This window comes from Scyliorhinus torazame, chromosome 12 (genome assembly GCF_047496885.1).
Source record: "Scyliorhinus torazame isolate Kashiwa2021f chromosome 12, sScyTor2.1, whole genome shotgun sequence".
NCBI lineage: Eukaryota > Metazoa > Chordata > Chondrichthyes > Carcharhiniformes > Scyliorhinidae > Scyliorhinus > Scyliorhinus torazame.
The window spans coordinates 7,044,089-7,071,415 of NC_092718.1; the positions used below are offsets into that span (position 1 = coordinate 7,044,089).

Genomic DNA, 27,327 nt, shown 5'->3' on the forward strand with positions numbered 1-27,327 from the left:
TCCAGCTCCACCCAATGCGGGGCGTGGTCCGAGATGGCTATGGCCGAATATTCCGTTCCCTCCACTTTCGGGATTAGCGCCCTCCAGATCGGGAATCCGACCCAGCATTCTTTCAGAAATCCGGCATCATCCCAATTCGGGGCATATACGTTCACCAGTACCACCCGCACCCCCTGCAACCTACCACTCACCATTACATATCGACCTCCATTATCCACTACAATATCCAGTGCCTCGAACGACACCCGCTTCCCCACCAGTATTGCAACCCCTCTGTTCTTCGCATCCAGCCCTGAATGAAAAACCTGCCCTACCCATCCCTTTCTCAGCCTAACCTGATCTGCCACCTTCAGATGTGTCTCCTGGAGCATAACCACGTCTGCCTTCAGTCCCTTTAAATGCGCGAACACCCGGGCCCTCTTGACCGGCCTGTTGAGGTCCCTCACATTCCAAGTTATCAGCCGGATCGGGGGGCTACTCGCCTTCTTTCCCCCCCCCCCCCCCCCCCGCGACGACTAGTCATCTCCTTTTCTAGGCCAGCCACGTGACCGCGCCTCCCACACCCTCCAGTCCCCCAGGCGGCGGACCCCCGCCCCGACTACCTCTCCTACTTCCAGCTCCCTTTTGGCCAATGCAGCAGCAACCCAGTCCCCCCCATCCCCCATGACACTCCCGTAGGTCAGCTGACTCCTGCTGACCCCGACCTCTCCCGCCATTCCATCGACCCCCCAGTGTGAGAATCCCCCCACCCCTTGGCAGTCAGCGTGCACTCCTCTCCAGCACTGCCCCCGCCCCACCCCCATCCTTCCCTAACACGGGAAAAAGCCCGTGCTTTCCTGAGCCGGCCCCGCCCCCTCTGGCGCAGCTCCTTTTTGCGGCCTTACCCCAACTCCCCATCCCCGGGCCTCCACCCCCCTCTTCCTCCAACACCGACGCCCACACTCTCCCACAGCCCCCACATCAAATCCGTTCACCCATCCCCACCCAGCACTCAAACAAAAAGAACATTCCCCAAACGCGGTAAACACAGTAACCATCCCCCCACGACAAACCCTCAGTTTGAGTCCAACTTTTCAGTCTGTATAAAGTTCAATGCTTCATCAGGCGTTTCAAAATAGTGGTGCCGATCCTGGAACGTGACCCACAATCGCGCTGGCTGCAGCATCCCGAACTTCACCCCCTTCCGATGGAGCACCGCCTTAGCCCGGTTGAAACCAGCCCTCTTCTTAGCCACCTCCGCACTCCAGTCCTGATAAATTCGGATCTCCGTGTTCTCCCACCTGCTGCTCCGCTCTTTTTTGGCCCATCTCAGGACACACTCTCTGTCCACAAAGCGGTGGAACCTCACCACTACAGCCCTTGGCGGCTCGTTGGCTTTGGACCTCCTTGCCAGGACCCGATGAGCCCCATCCAGCTCCAGGGGCCTCGGGAAAGCTCCCGCGCCCATCAGCAAATTGAGCATCGTGCTCATATATGCCCCGGTATCGGGCCCCCCCACTCCTTCAGGGTGACCCAGAATCCGAAGATTCTTCCTCCTCGACCTATTCTCCAGGTCCTCGAATTTTTCCGCCCACCTCTTGTGCAGCGCCTCCACCTTTACCGCCAGGCCCAAGATCTCGTCCTCGTTCTCCAAAGCTTTTTGCCACACCTCCCGGATCGCCGCCCCCTGGGCCCTCTGTGTCTCCACAAGCTCCTCTATCGCCGCCTTCATTGGCGCCAGCATTTCTGTCTTCAGCTCCTCAAAGCAGCATTTAAGAAACTCCTGCTGCTCCTGCGACCACTGCACCCATGCTGCTTGGTCTCCACCCGCCGCCATCTTGCTTTTCCTCCCTCGCACTTTTCTCTGCACCAGGATCACTTTTTTAGCCGCTCCACTCCTGGTCCAATCCATATAATGTCGGGGGGACCTTGCTGTCACCTTCCCACACTGGAAGCCGTCGAACTATTTCCGTTGGGGCCCCTCTGAAGAGCCCAAATGTCCGTTCCCGGTGGGAGCTGCGGAACGTGCGACCTACCTCGGCATAGCCGCAACCGGAAGTCAGCCACGATCTTATTGAATGGCGGAACAGGCTTGATGGGCCAAATGGCCCACTCATGCTCTTATTTTGTATGATCTTTTTAAGTCTTGTATTTCAATTCTTTCTGTTCTGTTTTTGCGAGATTATGGGCTTTGTGCATTTCTAATAGTTTTATTATTGAACATTGAACAACCTCCGATCACTTTTTAGATCCACAGAGGAAGCGACAGTTCTCTCAGCAAGCTGATTCAGCAATCGTACCATGGCACTATGCCCACTGTCTCTGTTACTGGACTTAATGCTATCCGAATGTTATTGGAGATCGGACTGGATAAATTCCGGAGGGATTACATAAACTATTTTATAGGTAGATATTCTTTCTCTACATCTTTAATGTTTGGTGGGCTGTTACTGATTTTAAAAATGCTTCATTTGGTTGTAAAGGTTTGTGTATGCAATGTTGCATAGAGTGTCAGAGTTTGTCCAGATTTTATCATGCTTCGGGAAAGAGCTTCACCACAAACTCTTGCAACTTGGGGAAAGGTCTGTGATAGAATGGAGGGCAGGGGAGATAAATTGACTAAAATGTCATGGTACAAAGCTGGGTGGTAATGGAACAAGTAAAGAAACAGAAAATGTGTCTAGAGGAGGTGTGATGGCAGGGTTATGATTGGCTGCCTCCAAAAGTTTGTAAAACAGGGAAATAATAGAGAAACTAGGGAAAAAAAATCAAACAATCAAAGTAAAACTGACCAAAATGGAGTAGAGATTATGATTGAAAATTGTTGAGCTCAGTGTTGAGTTCAAGGGCGCGATTCAGCAGACTTGAATGTGGCCGAGAAACACCACTATCCAATGGCACTTGCCTTTCTTTTTTGCCTCAGACCTTCTCGCCGCTGAGGCTGCACTTAGGGAAGCTCACCAACAGGAAAGGCTCCTCAGCAGTGCCAACCTGACACTTGGGCACCCTGACAGTGCCTGGGAGCTAGCCTGCCCTGTCCCCGATTACCCGGGGGTCTCCAATGGCCTGAGAGGCCTCCCAAGGTGCCATTATGCCTTGTCCACATTTGTGGGCACTGTAAGATGTCTTACAACAGCAGGTTAAAGTCCAACAGATTTGTTTGGAATCACGAGCTTTTAGAGCGCAGCTCCTTCATCAGGTGAGTGTGAACTGGTACTAAATGGCGCCCTGGCGAGGTTGCCCAGGCCTGGCCGGTGAGTCTGGGCGCTAGGTGAATCTGGTGTCCGGGTATTTAAGGCTTATTTAAATATTACGATTGTGCCTGGTGGAGCGAGTCAAGTGATTTGCATCAGGTTCTATGCCCGGCCCGGAGAACGATTTTGGGGCTTGCATGTGACTCATATGTTGTTGGTCGCTGAATCGTATCTCAGAAGTCTGTAAATTACCCAGTGAAAGATGAGATGCTGTTTCTCAAGCTTGCATGGAACTTCACCGGAACACTGCAGTAGGCCAGGGACAGCAAGATCAGAGCGGGACAGAGAACAAAGAACAAAGAAAAGTACAGCACAGGAACAGGCCCTTCGGCCCTCCAAGCCTGTGCCAACCATGCTGACCGTGAAAACTAAAATCTTTTACACTTCCTAGGTCCGTAACCCTCTATTCCCATCCTATTCATGTATTTGTCAAGGTGCCCCTTAAATGTCACTATCGCCCTGCTTCCACCACCTCCTCCGGCAGCGAGTTCCAGGCACCCATTACCCTCTGTGTAAAAAAAACTTGCCTCATACATCTCCTCTAAACCTTACATCTCCTCTAAACCTTGCCCCTCCAGAGGTGGAGAATTGAAATGACAAGCGATGAGAAGTTCAGGATCATAAGTCACCCAGTCTACATTTGATCTCCCTAATGTAGAGGAGACCACATTATGAACAGTGAATGTTGTATACTAAATTGAAAGAAGTACAAGTTTCACCCAAAGAGGTGTTTAGGACCTTGGACAGTGAGAGAGGAGAATAGGTACCATAGGAAGGGTGTGTAAGCTACATGTCATGAGGCCTGTGCTGATAGAGAGGCGCCTGCATTCCACCTCCCAGGCAAATGTAAATAAGTTAGTTATATTCTGTACAATAAAGTGAAAATTATTATTTAAAAAAATATTTTCTTCTAGGTCAAGAACTCACAACTTTAAATTATTTGGTAAGAGCATTAATGAATTTTATAAATTTATAAAAATACAGATTCAATTTCTATTTTGTTTAATAATTAATTTTGAATTTCTTCTGCTTGTTCTGCAGGATTATTTTGTGAATTACACTGTAAATCTAGAAGAGCAGATACTCCGTCTCCAAAAACTCCACCATATACTCGAGTTGGTAGTGAGTTGCAGTGCCTTCCTCAACTTGAGCCATGAAAAACTCTTTACGCTGACACAGTGAGCACTTTACTTATTTCAGATATTCTGGTACAAATTATAGTCTCGAGGGTTACAACAAATTTTTCTTGGCGTAGTGTTGCATTGTTCAACCGTGAGTTTTTTTGTAATTAACACTGTCCCTTAATTGGTCCCTCTGCTGAGTTATCAGTGTGCTGAAACCAATATTCATACACAGTGCAGTCCCCCTTGAACTTGTTCCTTCTCATAATCTCAGGACTGTTCAGCTCCTTCATTTATTTATTTCAATTTGAAGGCTTTTAAGCAAAGCTTAATGTTATCAAATTACCACTGCCAATTCATCTCATTCTCCCTTCTTACTGCTGTCCTGCATTTATGGCCATCACTCACCATTTATTTTCTCCTTTCCAATGAAAGAAACATCTGGACACAATATAATAAAAGCTAAATACTGTGGATGCTGGAATCTGAAATAAAAATAGAAAATTCTGGGGGTGGACTCAGCAGATTCAGGAGCAATTGTGGAGAAAGAAACAGAGTTAATATTTGGAGTTCATGGGGTCTTCCGGTGATTCCCACTAGAGCTTTCGCTTTTTGGCCTTTTTCATTCAGTTTTAGGGGGGAAATATTACATGAACGGTCTCCAGTAAAGTAATAATTAGAGGATGTCGAAAACCCAACAGAATATGCCACGTGAAGGAACGGGTGTTAGTCTGCCTGAGAGCTCGTGGATACGCTGGCCAAGGTGATAACGGTAAAGTTTCAGTGGCAGTTTGCTAAGCATTTTGAGTGGCATGGGAAGGGGATGAGGGGAACGCTCAAACAGTTGGTGGATGATACGTTGGCCCCGATAAAGGAGGCTCTTGGAATGACGTCAACAGCAGTGCGGGAGCATGGACAGGTGTTGAAGGAGGTGGAGGAGGCATTGTCGCGGCATAGCGACCAGCTCACCTTGATGGGGCTAGTTCAGACAGGTATGTGTGGTTGCTGGGTGTCTTGCATACCTTGTAATGAAATGTCTATGTCCTGACATTTCAGTCTTTTAGGGGGAGGTATGTTTGGCCTTTTATCCCCGTCTTGCTGCCTGCTTGGAGCTGCAGCCTTCTGGTTAGCTGCTACAATATTACTGTGTCATTTGGGATTTTAAGCAGAGCTGGAACACTCCTGTCCTGATGGACCAAGCCAGGACATCCCCTTTAGGTTCTGTGGCAGACCTGTGATGTCAATTTAATTGACTTGACAAGCAGCCAAGCAGTGAATGTAGAATTCTCAGCTGCTCAGCCTTCTCCTATTGCCTGTGGTTGGTGGGGCCAGTCAGGCAGGTCTTCGGCAGAGTTCCATCTTTCGTTTCAGTTCTGCGAAGGAAGCTCAGCTAGCAGGGAGCTCGAAGACACTCTATCTCTTTACCAGACGATTGTAAGAGACATTCTAGCTAAATCTGTGGAGGCCTTCTTGTTTAAAAGACACAGAGAGAAAACAGACCTGCCTAAGATCTCTGGAATGAGAAAGAGCCAGCTGTTTTCCACAGGGCAGTAACATTCTAACACTGTGTCTCAGGGGGCTGGGAAGAGCTCGAATCATAGCCTAAACTGAGAATGTTCCTTAAAGTACGGCCAGAGTTCCTGTGCTGAGTTCAGAGAAAGGGAATACAAACTGTGTATTTGGGAAGACAGCTGTAATTATTTCACAGGGAGACGAAAGCTCCATCTGAACATCCTGTGAACAGAGCCATCTGATGGTCGGCATTGGGAATTGCACTGACTTGAACATCCTGTACCTGGCTGCATCCGGGTGGAAAGCCGGAACTGCTAAGACCAGAATTTGTTGAGCGCATCTACTCCCAGAGGCTGCAACCACTGTTGCAAAGACTCTCCTCAACCTTTTCCCTTTAATCCCCGTTTTTTTATCCTCTTTGTGCTGGATTGGGCTCATCGGTTCCTCCGGCCGAAGCCAAAGGCCAATGATCCACCAAGAACTGCGATGGTCTGTATTCACATCTAACTGATGAAGGAGAAGGTCTTGAGATGGGCCAAGCAGAATCGGGAGGTAAGCTGGGAAGGCAGTGGCATTCGTATATATGAGGATGTCGCGGAGGAGCTGGCAAGATGCTGGGTTGCTTTTATGTGCGGTTTGGGGTGGTCTAGCCAGTGAAGTTGAGAATTACACACAACTCCAAGGACTATTACTTTGAGAAGGACTATTACTTTGAGATGGCGGAGGAGGTGAAGACATTTGTAAGGGCTGAAGGATTGGGACTGAAATGAGTTTGGACTGTTCCTTATGTTGTGGTTTTGGGGGGTGGGGGGAGTTCTGGCAGGGGCCACCTCGCTAGCAAACTTACATTTGCTGCTAGGATTGGCGCAGTGGTTAGCACTGCCAAGGTCCCTGGTTTGATCTCACCCCCGGGTCACTGTCCATGTGGAGTTTGCACATTCTCCCCGTGTTTGTATGGGTCTCACCCACACAACCCAAAAGATGTGTAGAGTTGGTCGATTGGCCACGCTAAATTGCCTCGTAATTGGGAAAAAAAATTTTTAAGTTGGCAAGTGAACGGGATCAAGGTGGGGGTGGGGCCCAGGTTGGCCAAGCCTTTGTGGACAGGTTGCGGTTCTACATCTGGGGGGCAAAGCGTATTCCTTTTTTTTTCGTCAGTGCATAATGTATGCTCGAGGATTCACTTCTTTATTATAGGGACAGTAAGAAGCCTTGCAACACCAGGTTAAAGTCCAACAGGTTTGTTTTGAATCTTTTCGGAGCGCAGCTCCTTCATCAGGTGAATACCCTCCGAAAGCTAGTGATTTGAAACAAATCTGTTGGACTTTAATCTGGTGTTGTAAGACCTCTTACTGTGCCCACTCCAGTCCAACGCCGGCATCTCCACATCATTATTATAGGGAGGTCATTGTTGTCGGGGGTGAGGAAAGCTGAATACTTGTCGATTGTCATTTCGGATTATGCTCCGCAATTGGTGGATGTGGTCCTGGAGAGGAGGCCTCCACAGAGGCTTGCATAGAGGTTGGATGTGGGGCTGCTTGTGGATCTGAATTTTTGTGTGAAGATAATTAAGTGGGGTTCAATAAGATTGGGGAGGTCTCGTCTGTAGTTTGGGAGGCGCTGAAGGCGGTGGTAAAGGGTGAGATAGGGAGGCAAGAGAGGAGTGACAGCGACTGGGAGATGATTCTTGGGAGGTTGATGGGAAGTATGTGGAAGAACTGAGTCCGGAGCTTTTGATCAGTAGAAAGGAACTGCAGACAGTTTGACCGTTTGTCTATGGGGAAAGCAGTACGCCTGTTGAGGTGGGTGAAGGGTGTGAATGAAAATGAAATAAATCACTTATTGTCACAAGTAGGCTTCAAATGAAGTTACTGTGAAAAGCCCCGAGTCTCCACATTCCGGCGCCTGTTCGGGGAGGCTGGTACGGGAATTGAACCGTGCTGCTGGCCTGCCTTGGTCTGCTTTAAAAGCCAGTGATTTAGCCCAGTGCGCTAAACCAGCCCCTACAAGATGTACAAGTATGGAGGAGAAGGCCAGTCGCTTGCTGGCAGAAGGCCTAGCGAGAGATTGTTCAGGCCTGGGATTGGGGCTGGTGGTGGAGCCAGAGCAGGTGAACGTGGCATTTGAGGAGTTTTATAAGAGGGATAGTTCAGAGCCTCTGGGGGGTGAGTCTGAAATGAGGGAGTTCTTGGAGGGGCTGGTGTGTCCTAAAGTAGGAGAGGGCAGGGTTGGAGGAGCCAGTGGGGATTGAGGAGGTTCGGGCGGCGATAGGGAAGATGCAAACGGGTAGAGCACCAGGGCCGGATTGGTTCCCGGTGGAATTCTATTAGATGTTTTTGGATAGGCTGGTGCCGCTGTTGGTGGAGATCTTTGAAGACGCAGTGGCTAAGGGGGCGCTCCAGAAGACAATGGGGCAGGCATCTATTTCACTATAGTTAAAAAAGATAAGGATCCGGTGGAGTGTGGGTCGTATGGCCAAAATCCCTATTAAATGTGGATGCCAAGATTCTTGCCAAAGTATTGGCGCTTGGGTTGGAGGAGTGCCTTCTGCAGGTCATTGGGGAGGATCAGACAGGGTTTGTCAAAGGTAGGCAGTTGTCCTCGACTGTACAGCGTTGTTAAATGTGGTGCTCTCCCCATCAGAAGGGTGGAGGTGGAGGTGGTGGTGGCACTGGATGCAGAGAAGGCGTTTGATCGAGTTGCGTTACTTGTTTTGCGGTTTGAGATCGGGCCTAAGTTTGTGTCATGGGTTGAATTGTTATATAAAGAACCAAAGGCGAGTGTTTGTGCAAATGAGGTGAACTCGAGATATTTTCAGCTGCATAGGGGAATGAGATGGGGGTCCCATATCCTCCCCTGCGCCCCCCCCCCCCCCCCCCCCCCCCATTATTGCGGTGGCGATAGAACCCTTGACCATTGCGCTGAGGAGCTCGGATAAGTGGAGGGGATAGTGAGGACAGGTGGGGAGAGTGGATGCTGGCTTGGGATTGCTGTTTCATGTGGCAACTACTCACTGCAGGTACCTGGGAGACTGGGCCCAGCTCCGTAAATTGAATTTTATGAGCCTGGTCATAAAGTAGAGTCAAGGCAGATTTGGGCAGGTGGGACAGCCCCTCCCCTATCATTGGCAAGCCAGGTGCAGGCAATAATAATGAATATCTTGCCGTGGTTTTTATTTTTATTCCAACGCTTATCTGTCTTTTTGCCGGGGGTGGAGGGTGGTGATGTAAATGAAGGACTTATTTGTGGAAGGATGGTTTGTGAGCTTGGTGGAGTTGAGGGAGAAGTTTAGGATTCCGCAGGGGGAGGCCTTTAGGTATATGCAGGTGCGGGACTTTGCAAGGAAGGTTTTCCCAACATTTCTGGTGACACCTCCCTTCTCATTGTTAGAGGGTGTTATATCGATGATAAGGTTTGGGGGGAGTCATCTCCATGATTTATGGAAAGAGTTTGAAGGAGGATGTGGCATCGCTGGAGTGGATTAAGACCAAGTGGGAGGAGGAGCTGGGGGTGGCACCGGAGGAGGGATTATGGTGTGAGGTGTTGCGGAGGATGAATGCCTCAATCTCTAGGCTGGGGTTAATACAGTTAAAGGTGGTGCACACGGCTCACCTGACGAGGTCGAGGATGAGCTGGTAGTTTGAGCGGATGGAGGACACTTGCGAGCGGTGTGGGTCCAGCCAATCATGTACATATGTTCTGGTCCTGCCCAAGTTGGTGAAATTTTGGGCGTCATTTTTCAGCACCATGTCGGCGATCTTGCACTTGGATTTGGAGCCCAGTCTCTGGTGGTCATATTTAAGGTGTTGAATTTGCCGGAGCTGCAGGCGGGAGCGGTGGAAGATGTTTTAGCCTTTGCCTTGCTGATTGCTCGCAGGTGAGTCCTGTTGAGGTAGAGGTCAGCCCCTCCGTCCACTGCCTCAGTATGGCCTGGGGACCTGATGGAGTTTGGAGAAGTTCAGTTTACCTTGAGGGGGGAGCGATTAAGGTATTCCACAAGAGGTAGGGTCTATTTATTCTTCACTTTAAAGAGTTGGTTACTGTCAGCTGGTGGGGGTGGGGGGGGGGCTGCTATTAGTGTTATTGGGGTGTTAGTAGAGTGGGGGGGGGGGGGATTCTGTTGATCTTGTTGTTTTGCATTGTTTTGTTTTATGTATAAAATGTTAACAACCAAATAAAAAATATTTTAAAAAACGTTTGGAGTTCATACGACTCTTCGAAGTTGAACACAGCTGTCCAGTTAATACTTCAATGTATACAATTGGTTTCAATGTATATAATTGAACTTTGTTATATCAATTCATAGAACCCAACTTTTTAATATTTGACTTCAAAAGAAACTGAATTCTGCGTATGTTGGCAGTTTAATAGAAGACTGTACAAAATGAAAAATTAAACAAATATTTCTAATAAATTATTCTAAACATATTTTAAACACAAGATGGCGATGGAAGAACGTTAAAATTATTTTGAGTTGGGAAGAAGCAGAATTTCAGATAGTTTGTCTTGAAAATTAGTGGATTCATGCTGGATAACTGTGATGCAGTAATTATAAAATTATATTGCAAAACTGCAAGAGAAAGCTTTGAGTTAGTGGCTTACCTGTTTCTGAACTCCAATGATTAGATTATAATTTGAAGCCCCTTTAAAACAGATGACGGTAAAAGTCTATGAAGAAAGATCAATCAAGTTTTGAATTGCTGTAGCAAGGAACTAACCAAGACAATGGGACATGGTGGCCTCCTTCCTTATTCCATTTCAATGTGATACCTTAGATTGTAGTAATGGATAAGTCAACCCCCATTTTTGGAAGGACTTTTTGAAGCTTAAAAAAAGTCAACTTGTATGCCACAATCTATAGTAAATATTTTCTTTCTTGACACACCCAAGATTAATGGTGCTAACTTTGGTTGTGGGGACAGGAATTGACTGTCTGTACATCACATGTTTTACACATTGGAGGGTTTAGTGATAAAGTTATTGCAGGTTCTCTTAATTTATTGCTGTTTTATTGGTTGTTCAAAATTATGTCTCTTTGGTGATAGGTCATGCTCACGATACTACAAGGACAATCCACTGGATGATCGGCATGTTTTTCAGTTGCCAATCAGACCCACGACCATCAATGCTTTCTATGAAAAGTAAGAACCCTAAAATGTTGTAAGTGTTTACACAAGCAGTTTTACAATATTTTTTTTTGGGGGGGGGGGCGTATTTGAAAAAGGGGGTTAATACATAGCACAAGTGGGAAGACATTTCACTATAATGAGGGATAAAAGGCATTGAATGTTCAGTAAGCTGGGATAAAGGGGGAAAAAACCTTAGGTTAAAAGGGGCAAAGATACGGTTGAGGAGCAGGGTAATAACTTTCTTGAATGAAGGAAGGAAGGTGGCAAAGTGAAGGAGGCTGGACAGTAGTTTCCAAAAGACAAGAACATAAAGATGAAGCAGGCCAGATGTAGTGGCTGAAGACACTGGATAGTGATGGACCACACCTATTAAAGCAGGCTGCTGGATGGCGATGTATAACTGAAACAGCATTTGTGGAAAAAATAACATCGGCTGAACCTGTGATTCAAGCGTACATAGGAGTTAGCAGAAGTAGGCAATTCAGCTCTTCGAGCCTGCCCCGCCATTCAATCAGATCATGATTGATCTCTTCCTGGTCTCAAATCCACCTCCCCACCTGTTCCCCATATCCCTTTCAAAAAAAAATTAGAGTACCCAATTCATTTTTTCCAATTATGGGGCAATTTAGCGTGGCCAATCCACCTAGCCTGCACATATTTGGGTTGTGGGGGAGAAACCCACGCAAACACGGGGGGAATGTGCAAACTCCACAAGGACAGACCCAGAGCCGGGATCGAACCTGGGACCTCAGTGCCGTGAGGCAGCAGTGCTAGCCACTGTGCCACCGTGCTGCCTTTCCCCATATTCCTTTAACCTGTTTTTAAATCAGAAATATATCTATCCCCTTGAAACCATTTAATGATTCAGACTCCACCGCACTATGGGGCAGCGAGTTCCACAAATTCAGTTTCTACATTCATCCCTCGTGTAACCAGGAGATTTACCAGGATGTTGCCTGGTATGGAGGGCATTAGCTATGAGGAGCGGTTGAATAAACTTGGTTTGTTCTCATTGGAAGACGGAGGTTGAGAGGTGACCTGATAGAGGTCTACAAAGTTATAAGGGGCATAAACAGAGTGGATAGTCAGAGGATTTTTCCCAGGGTAGCGGGGTCAATTACTAGGGGGCATAGGTTTAAGGTGCGAGGGGCAAGGTTGAGAGTAGATGTACGAGGCAAGTTTTTTACGCAGAGGGTAGTGTGTGCCTGGAACTCGCTGCCGGAGGAGGTGGTGGAAGCAGGGACGATAGTGACATTTAAGGGGCATTTTGACAAATACATGAATAGGATGGGAATAGAGGGATACGGACCCAGGAAGTGTAGAAGATTTTCGGTTAGACGGGCAGGATGGTCGGCACAGGCTTGGAGGGCTGCAGGGCCTGTTCCTGTGCTGTACTTTTCTTTCTTCTTTGTTCTTTGTAACTTTGGGTTTCACTCATGTGGAAGTAGTTCTTCCTCATCTCCGTTCTAATCTACCACCTCTCAACCTATATCCGTGACCTCTCGTTCTAGATTGCCCCATAAAGGGGAACATTTGGTCTACGTTTACTTTATCAAACCCTCTTAGTATTTTCATTTCATTTCATTTCATTAGATCCCCCCTCATTCTTCTAATTTCCACGAGTATAAGCCAAACAGTTCAAACAAATCTGCATACAGACTTTCTGAGATTCATGAACAGAGATTTTTTTTAAATAAATATTTTATTGAAACATTTATATATTTACACAACAAACGTAATCGCAAAACAAGCCAACAGGGCTGCAAATAACCAACTCAACAAAATACCCTTCACCCCACCATCCCACTCCCCTGCCTCCCCATTTTAAACCCACAAGCCGGTTTCGGGGGTCCCGAGTCCCTCCATTCTAACAATATCTGTCTCCGGGCTACCAAGGAGGCAAAGGCCAAAACATTGGCCTCTCTCGCCCCCTGGACACCCGGGTCTTTGCAAACTCTGAAAACCGCCACTTCTGGACTTGGGACCACCTTCACCTTCAGGACCTCTGACATAACATCGGCAAACCACTGCCAGAATCCTCCAAGCTTCGGACATGCCCAGAACATGTGGGAATGATTCGCGGGCTCCCCCGCACACCACCATACCTACCCTCCACCTCTTCAAAAAACCTGCTCATCCTGGCCACTGCCTTTTGTGCCCTGTGGACCATCTTAAACTAGATAAGACCAGGCCTAGCACACAACGAGGATGCATTCACCCTCCTCAGAGCCTCCTCCCACAGCCCAGCCTCCCAACTCCCTACCCAACTCCTCCTCCCACTTGCGCTTCACTACCCTTATCGGGGGTCCCTCCCAATCCCCTTATCGGGGGTCCCTCCCAATCCATCAGCTCCTTGTAAATTTCTGACACCTCGCCCTCCCCTACACTGTTCTTGACACCACCTTGTCCTGCAGCCCCTGGGGTGGCAGGTGAGGAAAGGACAATACCTGCTTCTGGACAAAGTCCCTCATCTGCAAATACCGGAACCCATTCCTAGCGGGCAGCTCAAATTTCTCCTCCAAGCACGGAAAGCCATCCTCAACGAATAGATCCCCAAACCGCTCGATCCCTGCCTGTGCCACCCCCGAAACCCCCCATCCAGCCCCCCTGCAACAAACCACAGATCAGTGCCCAAACCAAGGTCCCCTCCAGCCTCAGGTGCTGCTACCACTGTCCCCACATCCTTGGAGCCGCCACCACCACCAGGCTTGTGGAGTACCTGGCCGGCGAGAACGGCAAAGGCAATGTCAACAATGCCCCTAATCTCGAATCCTTGCAAGAGGCTGCCTCCATCCACTCTCACACCGACCCCTCCCCATTACCCACTTCCTCCTTCCTCATGGCTATATTCGCTGCCCAGTAGTAGTTCATGAAATTCGGGAGAGCTAATCCACCCCATTCCAGCAGCACCTTCACCCCCGGGGCTTTACCCGCCTAAACGAACCATGTAATCAGCGAATTCAGCCTCCTAAAGAAAGCCTTGGGAATAAAAGTCAGGAGGTTCTGGAACACAAACAAGAACCTCAGGAGAACCGTCATCTTCACCGATTGTACCTGTCCTGACAGCGGGAGCACACTCCAACTCCTAAAATCCCCCTTCATCTGTTCCACCAACTGAGCCAAATTCAACTTGTGCAGCTGCTCCCAGCTCTGTGCCACCTGAATACCCAGATATCAAAAATCCCCCCCACCACCACCACTCTAAATGGCAACTCCCCCAGCCTCTTCTGCCCCCTCGCTTGAATCAGAAAAACCTCGCTCTTCCCTATATTTAATTTGTACCCCGGGAACCGGTTGAATTCCTCCAAAATACTGTTAATACCTTCCAACGGATTCAAAATATAAAGCAGCAAGTCATCCACATACAGCGAAACCCTATGCTCCACTCGCCCCGTACCAACCTCTGCCATTCCCTTGATGCCTTTAATGCCATTGCCAATGGCTCTAAAGCCAAAGCAAAGAGCTATGGGGAGAATGGACATCCCTGCCTCGTCCTCCGATGCAGCCTGAAATATTCCAAGACTCAGTTCATCCTCACACTCGCTACCAGTACCTGGTACAATAACTAGACCCAATCCACAACACCCTGCCCAAACCGCCTCAGCAGTTCCCACAAATAGTCCCACTCCACCCGGTCGAAGGCCTTCTCCGCATCCATGGCAACCACCACCTCCACACTTCGTCCCTCCGGGGGCAGCATTATAACATTCAACAGCTTCCTGGTGTTGGCCGACAGATGCCTCCCCTTCACAAATTATTTATTTAATTTAATTTTAAATTTAGACTACCCAATTATTTTTTTCCAATTAAGGGGCAATTTAGCGTGTCCAATCCACCTACCCTGCACATATTTGGGTTGTGGGGGCGAAACCCACGCAAACACTGGGAGAATGTACAAACTCCACATGGACAGGGATTGAACCTGGGACCTTGGCGCTGTGAGGCTGCGGTGTGCTACCGTGCTGCCCTCCCTGAACAAATTATTAAGCATTAAGATTGCAAACAGTCGAGATCCGCATAAAGCGCATCAAGGTAGATAAATCCCCGGGACCTGATGAAATGTATCCCAGGATGTTGTGGGAGGCTAGGGAGGAAATTGCGGGTCCCCTAACCAAGATATTTGAATCATCGGCAGCCACAGGTGAGGTGCCTGAAGATTGGAGAGTGGCGAATGTTGTGCCCTTGTTTAAGAAGGGCAGCAGGGAAAAGCCTGGGAACTACAGACCGGTGAGCCTAACGTCTGTAGTAGGTAAGTTGCTAGAAGGTATTCTGAGAGACAGGATCTACAAGCATTTAGAGAGGCAAGGACTGATTCGGGGCAGTCAGCACGGCTTTGTGCGTGGAAAATCATGTCTCACAAATTTGATTGAGTTTTTTGAGGGAGTGACCAAGAAGGTAGATGAGGGTAGTGCAGTAGACGTTGTCTACATGGACTTTAGCAAAGCCTTTGACAAGGTACCGCATGGTAGGTTGTTGCAGAAGGTTAAAGCTCACGGGATCCAGGGTGAGGTTGCCAATTGGATTCAAAATTGGCTGGACAACAGAAGGCAGAGGGTGGTTGTAGAGGGTTGTTTTTCAAACTGGAGGCCTGTGACCAGTGGTGTGCCTCAGGGATCGGTGCTGGGTCCACTGTTATTTGTGATTTATATTAATGATTTGGATGAGAATTTAGGAGGCATGGTTAGTAAGTTTGCAGATGACACCAAGATTGGTGGCATAGTGGATAGTGAAGAAGGTTATCTAGGATTGCAACGGGATCTTGATCAATTAGGCCAGTGGGCCGACGAATGGCAGATGGAGTTTAATTTAGATAAATGTGAGGTGATGCATTTTGGCAGATCGAATCAGGCCAGGACCTACTCAGTTAATGGTATGGCGTTGGGGAGAGTTATAGAACAAAGAGATCTAGGAGTACAGGTTCATAGCTCCTTGAAGGTGGAGTCGCAGGTGGACAGGGTGGTGAAGAAGGCATTCGGCATGCTTGGTTTCATTGGTCAGAACATTGAATATAGGAGTTGGGACGTCTTGTTGAAGTTGTACAAGACATTGGTACGGCCACACTTGGAATACTGTGTGCAGTTCTGGTCACCCTATTATAGAAAGGATATTATTAAACTAGAAAGAGTGCAGAAAAGATTTACTAGGATGTTGCCGGGACATGATGGTTTGAGTTATAAGGAGAGGCTGGATAGACTGGGACTTTTTTCCCTGGAGCGTAGGAGGCTTAGGGGTGATCTTATAGAGGTCTATAAAATAATGAGGGGCATAGATAAGGTAGATAGTCAACATCTTTTCCCAAAGGTAGGGGAGTCTAAAACTAGAGGGCATAGGTTTAAGGTGAGAGGGGAGAGATTCAGAAGGGCCCAGAGGGGCAATTTCTTCACTCAGAGGGTAGTGAGTGTCTGGAATGGGCTGCCAGAGGTAGGAGTAGAAGCGGGTACAATTGTGTCTTTCAAAAAGCATTTAGATGGTTACATGGGTATAGAGGGTTATGGGCCAAGTGCGGGCAACTGGGACTAGCTTAATGGTAAAAAACTGGGCGGCATGGACTGGTTGGGCCGAAGGGCCTGTTTCCATGCTGTAAACTTCTATGATTCTATGATCCGAGGATTGACCCCTGCAGCACCCCGCTAGATAGACTTTGTCAGCCAGAGAAGCCTGTAGCTGTGTAGTGAGTATGAACCAGCTAACGAGGAAAGGGAAGGAGTAAGAAAGCCAATCAATTATTGTATAGGAGCCTATATATTTGTAACACAGAACTTTGATTTATTTACAGCCCGTCTTGAATCTATGGTCGGCTTCAATTTTTGATTTGCCTATGGATGTCTTGTGGCTGTGGACAACTGCACACACTGCTGCCAATACTGAGAGATTTGAATGCTTTAAAATCCCAGATACGATTCTGTCTGCCCCAGTGTTCTAACCAAGCACAACCTACTCCGTTGTTGTGGAATGTGATCTGACTTCTGGTCCAAAAGATTGGGCATCACAGGGCAGCACGGTGGCGCAGTGGTTATCACTGCTGCCTCACTGCGCCGAGGACCTGGGTTCGACCCCGACCCTGGGCCACTATCCGTGTAGAGTTTATACATTTTCCCCATGTCTGCGTGGGTCCCATGTGCAGGGTGAAACCAAAAGAGAAAATACTGGAAAATCTCAGCAGGTCTGGCAGCATCTGTAAGGAGAAAAAAGAGCTAACTTTTTGAGTCCAGATGACCCTTTATCAAAGATGTGCAGGGTGGGTAGATTGGCCACCCTAAATTGCTCCCTAATTGGAATAAAAGTTTTTTAAAAGATTGGGCACCACTGGATTATTAGCGTATGGGGTGTTGGAGTAATTGGAAATACTGGTGGCAGCTATTTAAATATTTGGAAGTGATTTCCTGATTACACTGGCTTCTTGCATTTCAGTGAGCACCCCTTCATGTGGAGAATGGAGATTATCAGTTGCCACGGGCAGAGAGAATTGAAGACCATGTGGCAGCTCAACACTAGGCCACCCGTGGATCACGTGACATTTACCACCCCAGGTACCTTCTTTAATGGAGTCAAATTCCTGAGGAATACTCATCGTTTCCTGGTGCTGCCATTATTAACGGAATGACGATGGAAAATCTTCTGAAATAAGCATTGTCCCACAGTAGGCCCTTCAGCCCATTGTGATATTCATTTGGATCTTAACTGATCTGTTTCCTACCTCCATTTACCCCCCACCTTGATTATGTAATCCTTAATACAATTATTTAACAAAAATCTATCTGTCCCTTTTTATGTTGTAACAAGATTAACACAGCAGTGAATCTCCTGTAGCACAGTTAAATGTGAGCAAATGTGGCTCTGATTTTTAACCACTTGAAAATGAATAGTTTTGAATGAGTTAAAATCTCACCCATACAGCCTATAAAAGTCGCAGATTCAATTTATGGTTTCACTTCGTGTATTACAAATGTCTGGTACCTACAGGATTAATGTGGGACTCAATACAGTACCACCCACAATGATGTAAGAAGGCGGATGACTCGGGTGTTGAGCAGAGAGAGGTTAAGATGAAGCAGAGAGATAGCTCCTAGCCCGCACCGTTCACTGTACATGAGTAAATAGTTCTCGTGGTTAAAAGACTTGCAGTTAAATTAAGTCCTTGTAATCTTCAGTAGGTTAAGAGACACCGCTCTGTAACTAATACCTTCCAACATGGTGGCAGTTGGGGATCAAAAACCTTCGACCTCGCCAAAATGCTGAAACAAGCCAAGATGCTGGAAGTCTAAAGAAAATTCCAACACTATTTCTGACCTGAGGGAAGCCCCAAGAAAGCTGAAAACACAGAAAATTTGCCAAAAAATGCTCCACGGAAAAGGCCTGGAAGCTGAAGGCTTTAGATTTCTTACTGCAGGAGATCATTGAATTTCCCTTCGAGCTCAAGCTTCAGGACACAGCCCCCAGAGCATGCAGGGGCGAGCTAAGTCTTTTTTAGGTTCCAAGCTGCAGCTGTCCTGAGAACCGTTTCCCTAATTCAGTGTCAGAGGTGTCGTTGGACTAACCCAAGGTTCAGACCAGTCACAAAATTGGCGTCTTTGGGGAAACAGATTTTAAGACACAGCATTGTTTCTGATTTAACAACCAGAAGACGTGTGGGTGAACATGCTGCTTTATTCTTATAGGCCCAATTGTGGATTCATCATTTAAGTTTGGGTATTAATGAATCATCTGCCAAATTCGAGAAGGTTTTAAAATCTTTTGACATTTATTTAAACTTGTGAAGCAATAAAATACTGAATTGAACTAAATTTGATAAAGAGAGTCCAATACCAGGGCAGCCCCTTGATTCCTTCATCAATGATCCCTACAAAATGGCAGTGGGATGTGAATATGGAGATTTAAAGTCTGAGCTTATCAGACCAAATAGTGTTGGGTGTAATAGATGATGCACACTCTGACCTCCTACAAGAGAAAAAAGATCTAACCCTCGACAAGGCAATCCAGCTAGTTGGGCTGTCTGAACTCTGAGTAGCACAGGACAATCTTGAGGGAAGAGAATAAACATGGGGGAAAAAAAACACCCCTCAGTCCAGCTGATCAGGCCAAAAAGGCACCAGGACCATCCAAGTCTGGGAAATCAGCCAGCAGAGTGACCTTGCGATTTTGACTTTGCTGCGGTGCAAAGCGCCCTTATAGAAGAGATCAGTATCCTGCGAGTACAGCCAATGCTTCCATTGTAACCGGATCGGACACTATATGGCAAACTGAAAGTCAAAATCGCAGAAGGCCCAAAGATACTTCACAAAGTTGAAACCAAGACCCAGAGGTGACCATGATGCCTCCAGTAGGAGACATGAGAGTGATCAATAGTCCAAGAACTCCCTACCTCCCAACTATGATAATAGTACAGCTGGCCAACACATGACACAACCACAAGTAATGCTGGAACCTCATAGTGGTTTCCTACCATTGACAACAAAAAGGAAACCACTAAACCTTCTTTTAGCCTCAGGAGTGCTCTCTTCATAATCTTTATTGTCACAGGTAGGTTTACATTAGCACTGCAATGAAGTTACTGTGAAAAGCCCCGAGTCACCACATTCCGGCGCCTGTTCGGGTACACTGAGGGAGAATTCAGAATGTCCAATTCACCTAACGAGCATGTCTTTCGGGACTTATGGGCAACGAGACGGCTACCAGAAGAATGAGAAAGAAACGAGATGGAGGTGAGCATAGTGCAAAAAAGTAGCAGCACCCACTGATCAATGCAACAGCTGAACCGACCAAGTGCAGTTCAACATGAAGGAACGGAAGAAAAGGATGAAAATATACCCAAGGTAACAGCAAGAACCAGAACCAAAAGAGTCTACAACTCCTCCGACAGGCAGCAAGTGTGATCTGGAAGGGTTGTAAGGTCTCCAGACCACCTGAACCTAAGTTCAAGGACTTGAATGAAGTAGACTGGATAGTGTGAATGTTGTAATGAAGCTAATGCAGCGATATCAACAGTGCAGTGATAACATTAATGTGGACATAATGTAGGACATGTAGGAGTAAACTAGTGTAACTCCACATACATTGGATAAAAACTGGGGGGAAGGGTTGTATGAAATGAAAATGAAAATCGCTTATTGTCACAAGTAGGCTTCAATGAAGTTACTGTGAAAAGCCCCTAGTCGCCACATTCCTGCGCCTGTTCGGGGAGGCTGGTACGGGAATCAAACCGTGCTGCTGGCCTGCCTTGGTCTGCTTTAAAAGCCAGCGATTTAGCTCAGTGTGCTAAACCAGCCCCTGTAGTATAAGGATCTGGCAGATACGGGGTTAATGTGAGACTGAGTGCAGTGCTGCCCACAGTGATGTAAGAAGGCACATGGCCCAGAGGTGGTGTGGTGTTGAGCAAAGACAAGTCAAGACCCAAGCATGGAGAAAGCTCCTAGCCTGTATTACTGTACATGTGTAAATAGTTCTACTTTTAATAAAGACTTAAAATTAACCTACTGTAACCAATGGCTGTTTAATTTCCCTGAAAGTCCCAGGGATATCTAAATATAAGCTTTTGTAATCTTTTCATGCATTTGAAATCATAGTATCCCTACAGTGCAGAAGGCCATTCAGCCCATCGCATCACAATACCCTACATCGGCCTGAACCACACACTATTCCCATAACCTCACCTAGGGCCAGTTTAGCATAGCCAATACACCTAACCTGCACATCTTTGGACTGTGGGAGGAAACCGGAGCACCAGGAGGAAACACACACTGACACGGGGAGAACGTGCAGACTCCACACAGACAGTCACCCGAGGTCGGAATCGAACCCGGATCCCTGGCACTGTGAGGCAGCGGTGCTAACCATTGTGCCACCGTACTGCCATTACTTGTTACTTTAAAGAAATGTAGAAGTATACTATCTTTCTCTCTAATAATCTAGGACAGGACAGTTACTACTGTGTGTTTGTCACAATTTGGATAACCAACAATATTGTTCCCCTTAAAATATAAATGGTGCTTGATATTCAGAATATATCACAGTACTTCCCAAATCAGTGCTGTTGTATTATATGTGTAGGGTTGAATTTGACAAAGTGCTTGTTTGGAAATGTGTGTTGGTCATTTGATCCATGCAATCTATGAAAGCCTGACCAGTTGGCGTTATTCCAAATCCAAGGTTTAGTGCACTTTCAAATGGTGTGCCAAGAAACTTGGCAAGAGGATGGCAGCCGGTGACTAGTGTTGTGCCTCCGGGGTCTGTGCTGGGACCACAACTTTTCACAATATACATTAATGATCTGGAAGAAGGAACTGAAGTCACTGTTGCTATGTTTGCAGATGATACAAAGATCTGTAGAGGGACAGGTAGTATTGTGGAAGCAAGGGGGCTGCAGAAGGATTTGGACAAGCTAGGAGAGTGGGCAATGAAGTGGCAAATGAAATACAATGTGGAAAAATGTGAGGTTATGCACTTTGGCAGGAGGAATTTAAGCTTAGACTATTTTCGAAATGGGGAAATGCTTCGGAAATCAGAAGTACAATGGGACTTGGGAGTCCTTGTTCACGATTCTTCACGTGCAGGTTCAGTCGGCAATTAAGAAGGCAAATGCAATGTTCGCATTCATGTCAAGAGGGCTAGAATACAAGACAAGGGATGTACTTCTGAGGCTGTATAAGGCTCTGGTCCGACCCCATTTGGAGTATTGTGAGCAGTTTTTGGTCCTGTATCTAAGGAAGGATGTGCTGGCCTTGGAAAGGGTCCAGAGGAGGTTCACAAGAATGATCCCTGGAATGAAGAACTTGTCGTATGAGGAACGTTTGAGGACTCTGGGTCTATACTCGTTGGAGTTTAGAAGGATGAGGGGGGGATCTTACTGAAACTTACAGGATACTGCGAGGCCTGGATAGAGTGGACGTGGCGAGGATGTTTCCACTTGTAGGAAAAACTAGAACCAGAGGACACCATCTCAGACTAAAGGGACGATCCTTTAAAACAGAGATGAGGAGGAATTTCTTCAACCAGAGGGTGGTGAATCTGTGGAACACATTGCCGCAGAAGGTTGTGGAGGCCAATTCACTGAGTGTCTTTAAGGCAGAGATAGATAGGTTCTTGATTAATAAGGGGATCAGGGGTTATGGGGAGAAGGCAGGAGAATGGGGATGAGAAAAATATCAGCCATGATTGAATGGTGGAGCAGACTTGATGGGCCGAGTGGCCTAATTCTGCTCCTATGTCTTATGGTTTTCTCTCACTATCACTAATACTACTTCCCCATTGTGTTTTTAAGGTCTGCCAGTTGATGATACAACTTTGTGTAGTGATTACGAGGAGGCATTTTATTACAACACAGTGGTCAGCTGCAGCCAGGCACGTTTCACATAAACCTTTGGGAGAAAAGGTAAATGCAGCCATTGTGTAAATTGATCTTTTTCCCCCCCTCTCATTAAGCATAAATACAATGTGACATCCCAACATATTTGCATGTGGTAATTCAAACGGTGCATCGCAGTCACTGAACACAGGCTGCTTTAGTTATAAAAACAGAACTCCGAAGAGCCATATTGAACTCAATGTTTTTTAAAATAAATTTCGAGTACCCAATTCATTTTTTCCAATTAAAGGGTAATTTAGCGTGGCCAATCCACCTACCCTGCACATCTTTGGGTTGTGGGGGCGAAACCCACGCAACACGGGGAGAATGTACAAACTCCACGCGGACAGTGACCCAGAACCGGGATTGAGCCTCGGACCTCGGCGCCGTGGGGCAGCAGTGATAACCACTGTACCACCATGCTTGCCCTTGGAGTTGATGTTAACTCTATTTCTCTCCACAGATGCTGCCAGGCCTGCTGAGATTTTCCAGCATATGATTTATTTCCGATCTCCAGCATCCGCAGTATTTTGCCTTTATACCCAATATTAGTTGCCCAAGATCATCTTCTCCTGTACCATCTTGTGAGCAGTAGCAGAGTTCTGAGCCAGTTAGTGTTGCTTTTACACTCCACCCAACATATTTGTCTTGCCTGGCATTCTGCCTCAGTGAAAGTGAAATGAACTGGCATGATGCTGTTTCCTCCTGCCGCTCCACTTTCCTGTCTGCTTAAAAGCCACATCAATCTGTCCCATCACCCCCAAAATAATGATCCTATCAAATTCTATGCAACTTCAAACATTAACGTTACTTGCATTAATTTCAGTCAGCAATCCAGTGTATAAATCAAATTAGTTGACACAATTCAGTAATTAATATTCTTAAATCAACTGCAAATTTATTCTGATTTAAAAAAAATCTTATATTACTAAAGTTATTACTAAATTCCATCTCATAAAAATGGCACACCATGGGTTAAATTTAAATATATTTTGAATGCCGTATATTTTGTTATCATCTTTTATTTCTATCTGGATTTGTTGTTTTGTGTAGTGTTGAGTAATTGGCATTGGACAAATTAAAACTGTTGGTCATTGTATGTGGCATTTATTTTACAAAGTTATATTCATGCCTAAAGATCCCAGTTTCACAGCCCATTGCATTTAAACCAGACCAAAGTAACTCTCCCTGAAATCCGACTCACAACTCTAATGCCTATCGGTAACATTGCAATTAATAAAACTGAATATAACAATAGTATTTATACCTAATGAAGTGTGTGGTGTAAGTAATAAGAAAATATGTAAGAGAACTGCTCCAGTTTGACCTAAATGTTGGCCCAATAATTATATAGCTTCTACATTTTGTACCTGGACCATGGTGTTGCAGATTTTAGACCAGCACACTGATTGATTGCCTGATTTTCTTCAGTTCACGTCTTCCATTGTCTCTCAGACTGAAAGTTTTACTCTTCCTCTCGGTCATTGAACCTTTTTATATTTGAAAGATATATCACGTTTTTAAATGGTGAAACGGCTCTTCTGCAAGAATCTGCTCTGTCATTAGGAGACACCATTACAAGCAAATATTTGTTATCTAAATCCACAGTGAAACCTTGATCATATATACCTGGATTGGGCACCACACCTTTTGGGGAAGGACATTATTGGAAGTGACATGAATTCAGCATGTTGTGAACTCCTTTACCTTAACCGATGAATTGAAACCTGGAACTTGGTTGAGTTTTTTGATAATGCCATTTTACTATCGTGGTGATGGGTCATCTCATTCATGAGTAATAAAGCCATCGGATCTTTGGAGGTGACAGTAGAAAAGTATCAACCGGTCGTTTGAAGATGGTAATCTAATAAATTTGCTGAAGTAGCTAGTCATCTGTTTATCTTCTTGTTCATCTACCATTGTATTATCACAACAGCAATCTGGGATTTTCACTGCCTCCGAAGTACGAACATCAGTAATATAGCGCTGAGCAGTATACAAAGGATGCACACAGTTGGGACAACTATCTCAGTAACCATCTCCATATGGTTGACAAGAGGATCTAAAAGTGAAGGGGAAAGAAAAAATATTTCACTGCACAAATTATATTCCGTTATTTCCGAGAAATGCTTTATTTTGCACTAAACCAAATCAATAAGTATATTTAATGTGTTATAAAATTCCTACTGTGTCCCTAGTTTAAATTTCTTTGAAACTGCATCTTTTGCTTACCATAATTTACCCTGAGAATATTAGCAGCAGCATTGTTCCATTGTTCCTCTAATGTTAACGGAAAACGCTCATTACCGAAGTATGAAATTCCTTCCAAAGCTCATAACTGATAGTAAAAAAGAGGGAGAGGTATTCCTGGAATGCAATTGTGGCATAATCTGATCCACGGCATTCAAATGATAGGCTAGTCATACTGTCATCATTATAGCTTTGAATCAGAGTATTTGAGTCTATTTTGTCATTTAACGCTTTCAAGGTTTGTGTACAATTTTTAGTTTGCTCCTTGAAGGTGTCCAAACACGAGCTAGCTACCTCTTCATCTCAAAGTCCTATTCTATTTCCCTCTGCCCTTTGCTTGGTAACCACTGCTACTTTTGTTGAAATATTTATCATCCGCCAACAAACCTAACTATCTTGTCCCCTCCTGGCAATAATCTGAACATCTTGCTCCTTGGACCTGCTCCTCCACTTGCCTCCCCACCCATCTTGTTTCTCTTTGTCCCTCCACTATTCCATCAACAGATCATCAATTATTGCCTTGTGTTATCCTAGCAGGTTACTTGCTTTTTTTTATATGTCTGGAAAGAAATTTGGCTAATTGGATGACAGTTGCACCTCCTTAACCCAGCTTTCCTGGCCGGCTGTACTCTACATTCTTCACCCATTTCACCTGCCCACTATTGCTGAAACCATTATTCATGTACCCATGACCTTGATTTTTGCTCCAATTTCTTCCCCGTTGGTCCCCCATCTTCCCGACTCCATAAACTCCAATGTTCAAAAGTGCAGGACTGCTATTCTCACTGATGCATTTTGGGCTCACACATACACCCCTAACTACAGATTAAACTCTTGTATTCATCGTGAAATCCATCCAAAATCTCACCTTCCATTCCACCTTTTTGTAGTCTTCAACCTTAAGCGTCCTTGCCCCATCAGTTTTCTGACTCTAACCTTCCATGCAACTTTTCCTCCCACACTAGTCCCAGAATTAGTAGTAAAACATTAAGCTGATTAGCCATATGGTCAGGAATTTCTTCCTTATACCCCTCCATCTCTCTACCTCTTTTTTGAAGCCTCTAGATATGTCTTTTCATGTTGAAGCCTTGTCGCCTCTCCCAACCATCCTACCATCGCTTGGTTCTATAAGATGCCTAAGTGGCACATGTGCAAGTTTGTAGCTTGAGTGGTTGTGTGTACATGGGTCAAAGAGAGTGGTGAAAGCCAGTCGCTGTTGGATGAGTGCTGAAGGTCAGTGAAGTAGATGAGCCCATGCTGGTGGCATACGTTCATAAGATATAGGAGCAGAATTAGGCCATTCGGCTGATTGAGTCTGCTCCACCATTCTGTCATGCCTGATATGTTCCCCATCTGTTACCTACAATGCTACAGACCAAGAGCTGGATTGCAAAATCAGCCAGAGCATCTCCCTAGAATACATGACTTAGGAGCGGGAGTCGACAATTTAGTCTCCCGAGCCTGACACCCTCAATGTGATTATGGCTGATCCCATCATGACCTCAACTCCACCGTCCTGCCCGTTCTTCATAACCCTTCAACCCATTACCAATTTAAAAACTGTATAACTCCTCCTTAAATTTACTCACTGTCCCTGCATACCCCGCACTCTGGGGTAGCGAATTCCACAGATTCACAACCCTTTGGGAAAAGTAATTTCGCCTCAAATCTGTTTTAAATTTGGTACCTCTTATTAAGACCATAAGACATAGGAGCGGAAGTAAGGCCATTCGGCCCATCGAGTCTACTCCGCCATTCAATCATGGCTGATTTCAACTCCATTTACCCGCTCTCTCTCCATAGCCCTTAATTCCTCGAGAAATCAAGAATTTATCAACTTCTGTCTTAAAGACACTCAACGTCCCGGCCTCCACCGCCCTCTGTGGCAATGAATTCCACAGACCCACCACTCTCTGGCTGAAGATATTCTAAGATTATGACCCCTCATTTTAGAATGCCCCACAAGAGGAAGCATCTGCTCCACGTCTACTTTATCCATACCTTTCAGCATCTTGTATACCTCAGTTAGATCTCCCCTCATTCTTCTAAACTCGCGCACTTGAAGGGGCTGAAACCCCTCATCTCTGGAACCAATCCAGTGAACCTCCTCTGAACTGCCTCCAATGCCACAACATCTTTCCTTATAAGGGGACCAAAACTGTGCACAATACTCCAGGTGTGGTCTTACCACTGCCGTGTATAGTTGCAACAACAATTCCTCATCTTTATACTCAATTCCTTTAGCTATAAATGCCAACATTCCATTTGCTTTCCTTATCTGCTGCACCTGCATGCTTGTTTTCTGGGGGTCATGCACGAGGACACCCAGACCCCTCCCCACTTAGATAAGAAGTTGCCTTTCCATTTTTTTTGACCAAAATGCATGACGTCGCACTTATCCACGTTAAACTCCATCTGCCACATTTTGGCCTACTCTCCTAACCTATCTATATCCATTTCATAGAATTTACAGTGCAGAAGGAGGCCATTCGGCCCATCGAGTCTGCACCGGCTCTTTGAAAGAGCACCCTACCCAAGCCCACACCTCCACCCTATCCCCGTAACCCAGTAACCCACCCAACACTTAAGGGCAATTTTGCATGGCCAATCCACCTAACCTGCACATATTTGTACGGTTCTTATTTCCTCATTGCAACTTACTGTCCCACCTATTTTTCTGTCATGTGCGAATTTGGCACTAGAACCTTCTATCCCTGTATCCGAGTCGTTAATATAGATTG

At 46.0% G+C, this 27,327-nt stretch overlaps 2 protein-coding genes across 13 annotated transcripts in view; one reads left to right on the forward strand and one right to left on the reverse strand.

Moving 5' to 3' along the window:
* zwilch (zwilch kinetochore protein) overlaps positions 1 to 27,327 on the forward strand; it is a 101,569-nt gene that overhangs the window by 56,190 nt on the left and 18,052 nt on the right. Inside the window, exons 13-19 of one of the 4 annotated variants that reach the window (XR_011933851.1) lie at positions 2,229 to 2,385; positions 4,148 to 4,176; positions 4,275 to 4,411; positions 10,912 to 11,007; positions 17,407 to 17,525; positions 22,253 to 22,363; positions 22,800 to 24,195. Coding sequence is in view for 3 of the 4 variants with exons in the window: in XM_072470371.1 (XP_072326472.1) it covers positions 2,229 to 2,385; positions 4,148 to 4,176; positions 4,275 to 4,411; positions 10,912 to 11,007; positions 17,407 to 17,525; positions 22,253 to 22,347 (633 nt within the window). In the remaining variant the exon portion in view is untranslated. Of the gene's footprint in view, positions 1 to 2,228; positions 2,386 to 4,147; positions 4,177 to 4,274; positions 4,412 to 10,911; positions 11,008 to 17,406; positions 17,526 to 22,252; positions 22,364 to 22,799; positions 24,221 to 27,327 lie in introns of those variants that run through there. The other 3 variants (XM_072470371.1, XM_072470372.1, XM_072470370.1) reach the window with 3 other exon arrangements.
* Positions 23,422 to 27,327, reverse strand: part of LOC140387370 (lactase-like protein) — a 113,206-nt gene continuing 109,300 nt past the window's right edge. For all 9 annotated transcript variants that reach the window (XM_072470362.1, XM_072470364.1, XM_072470360.1 and 6 more), the window contains one exon: positions 23,422 to 24,398. In XM_072470362.1, coding sequence (XP_072326463.1) covers positions 24,286 to 24,398 — 113 coding nt within the window. In that variant the 3' untranslated portion in view covers positions 23,422 to 24,285. The remainder of the gene's footprint in view (positions 24,399 to 27,327) is intronic.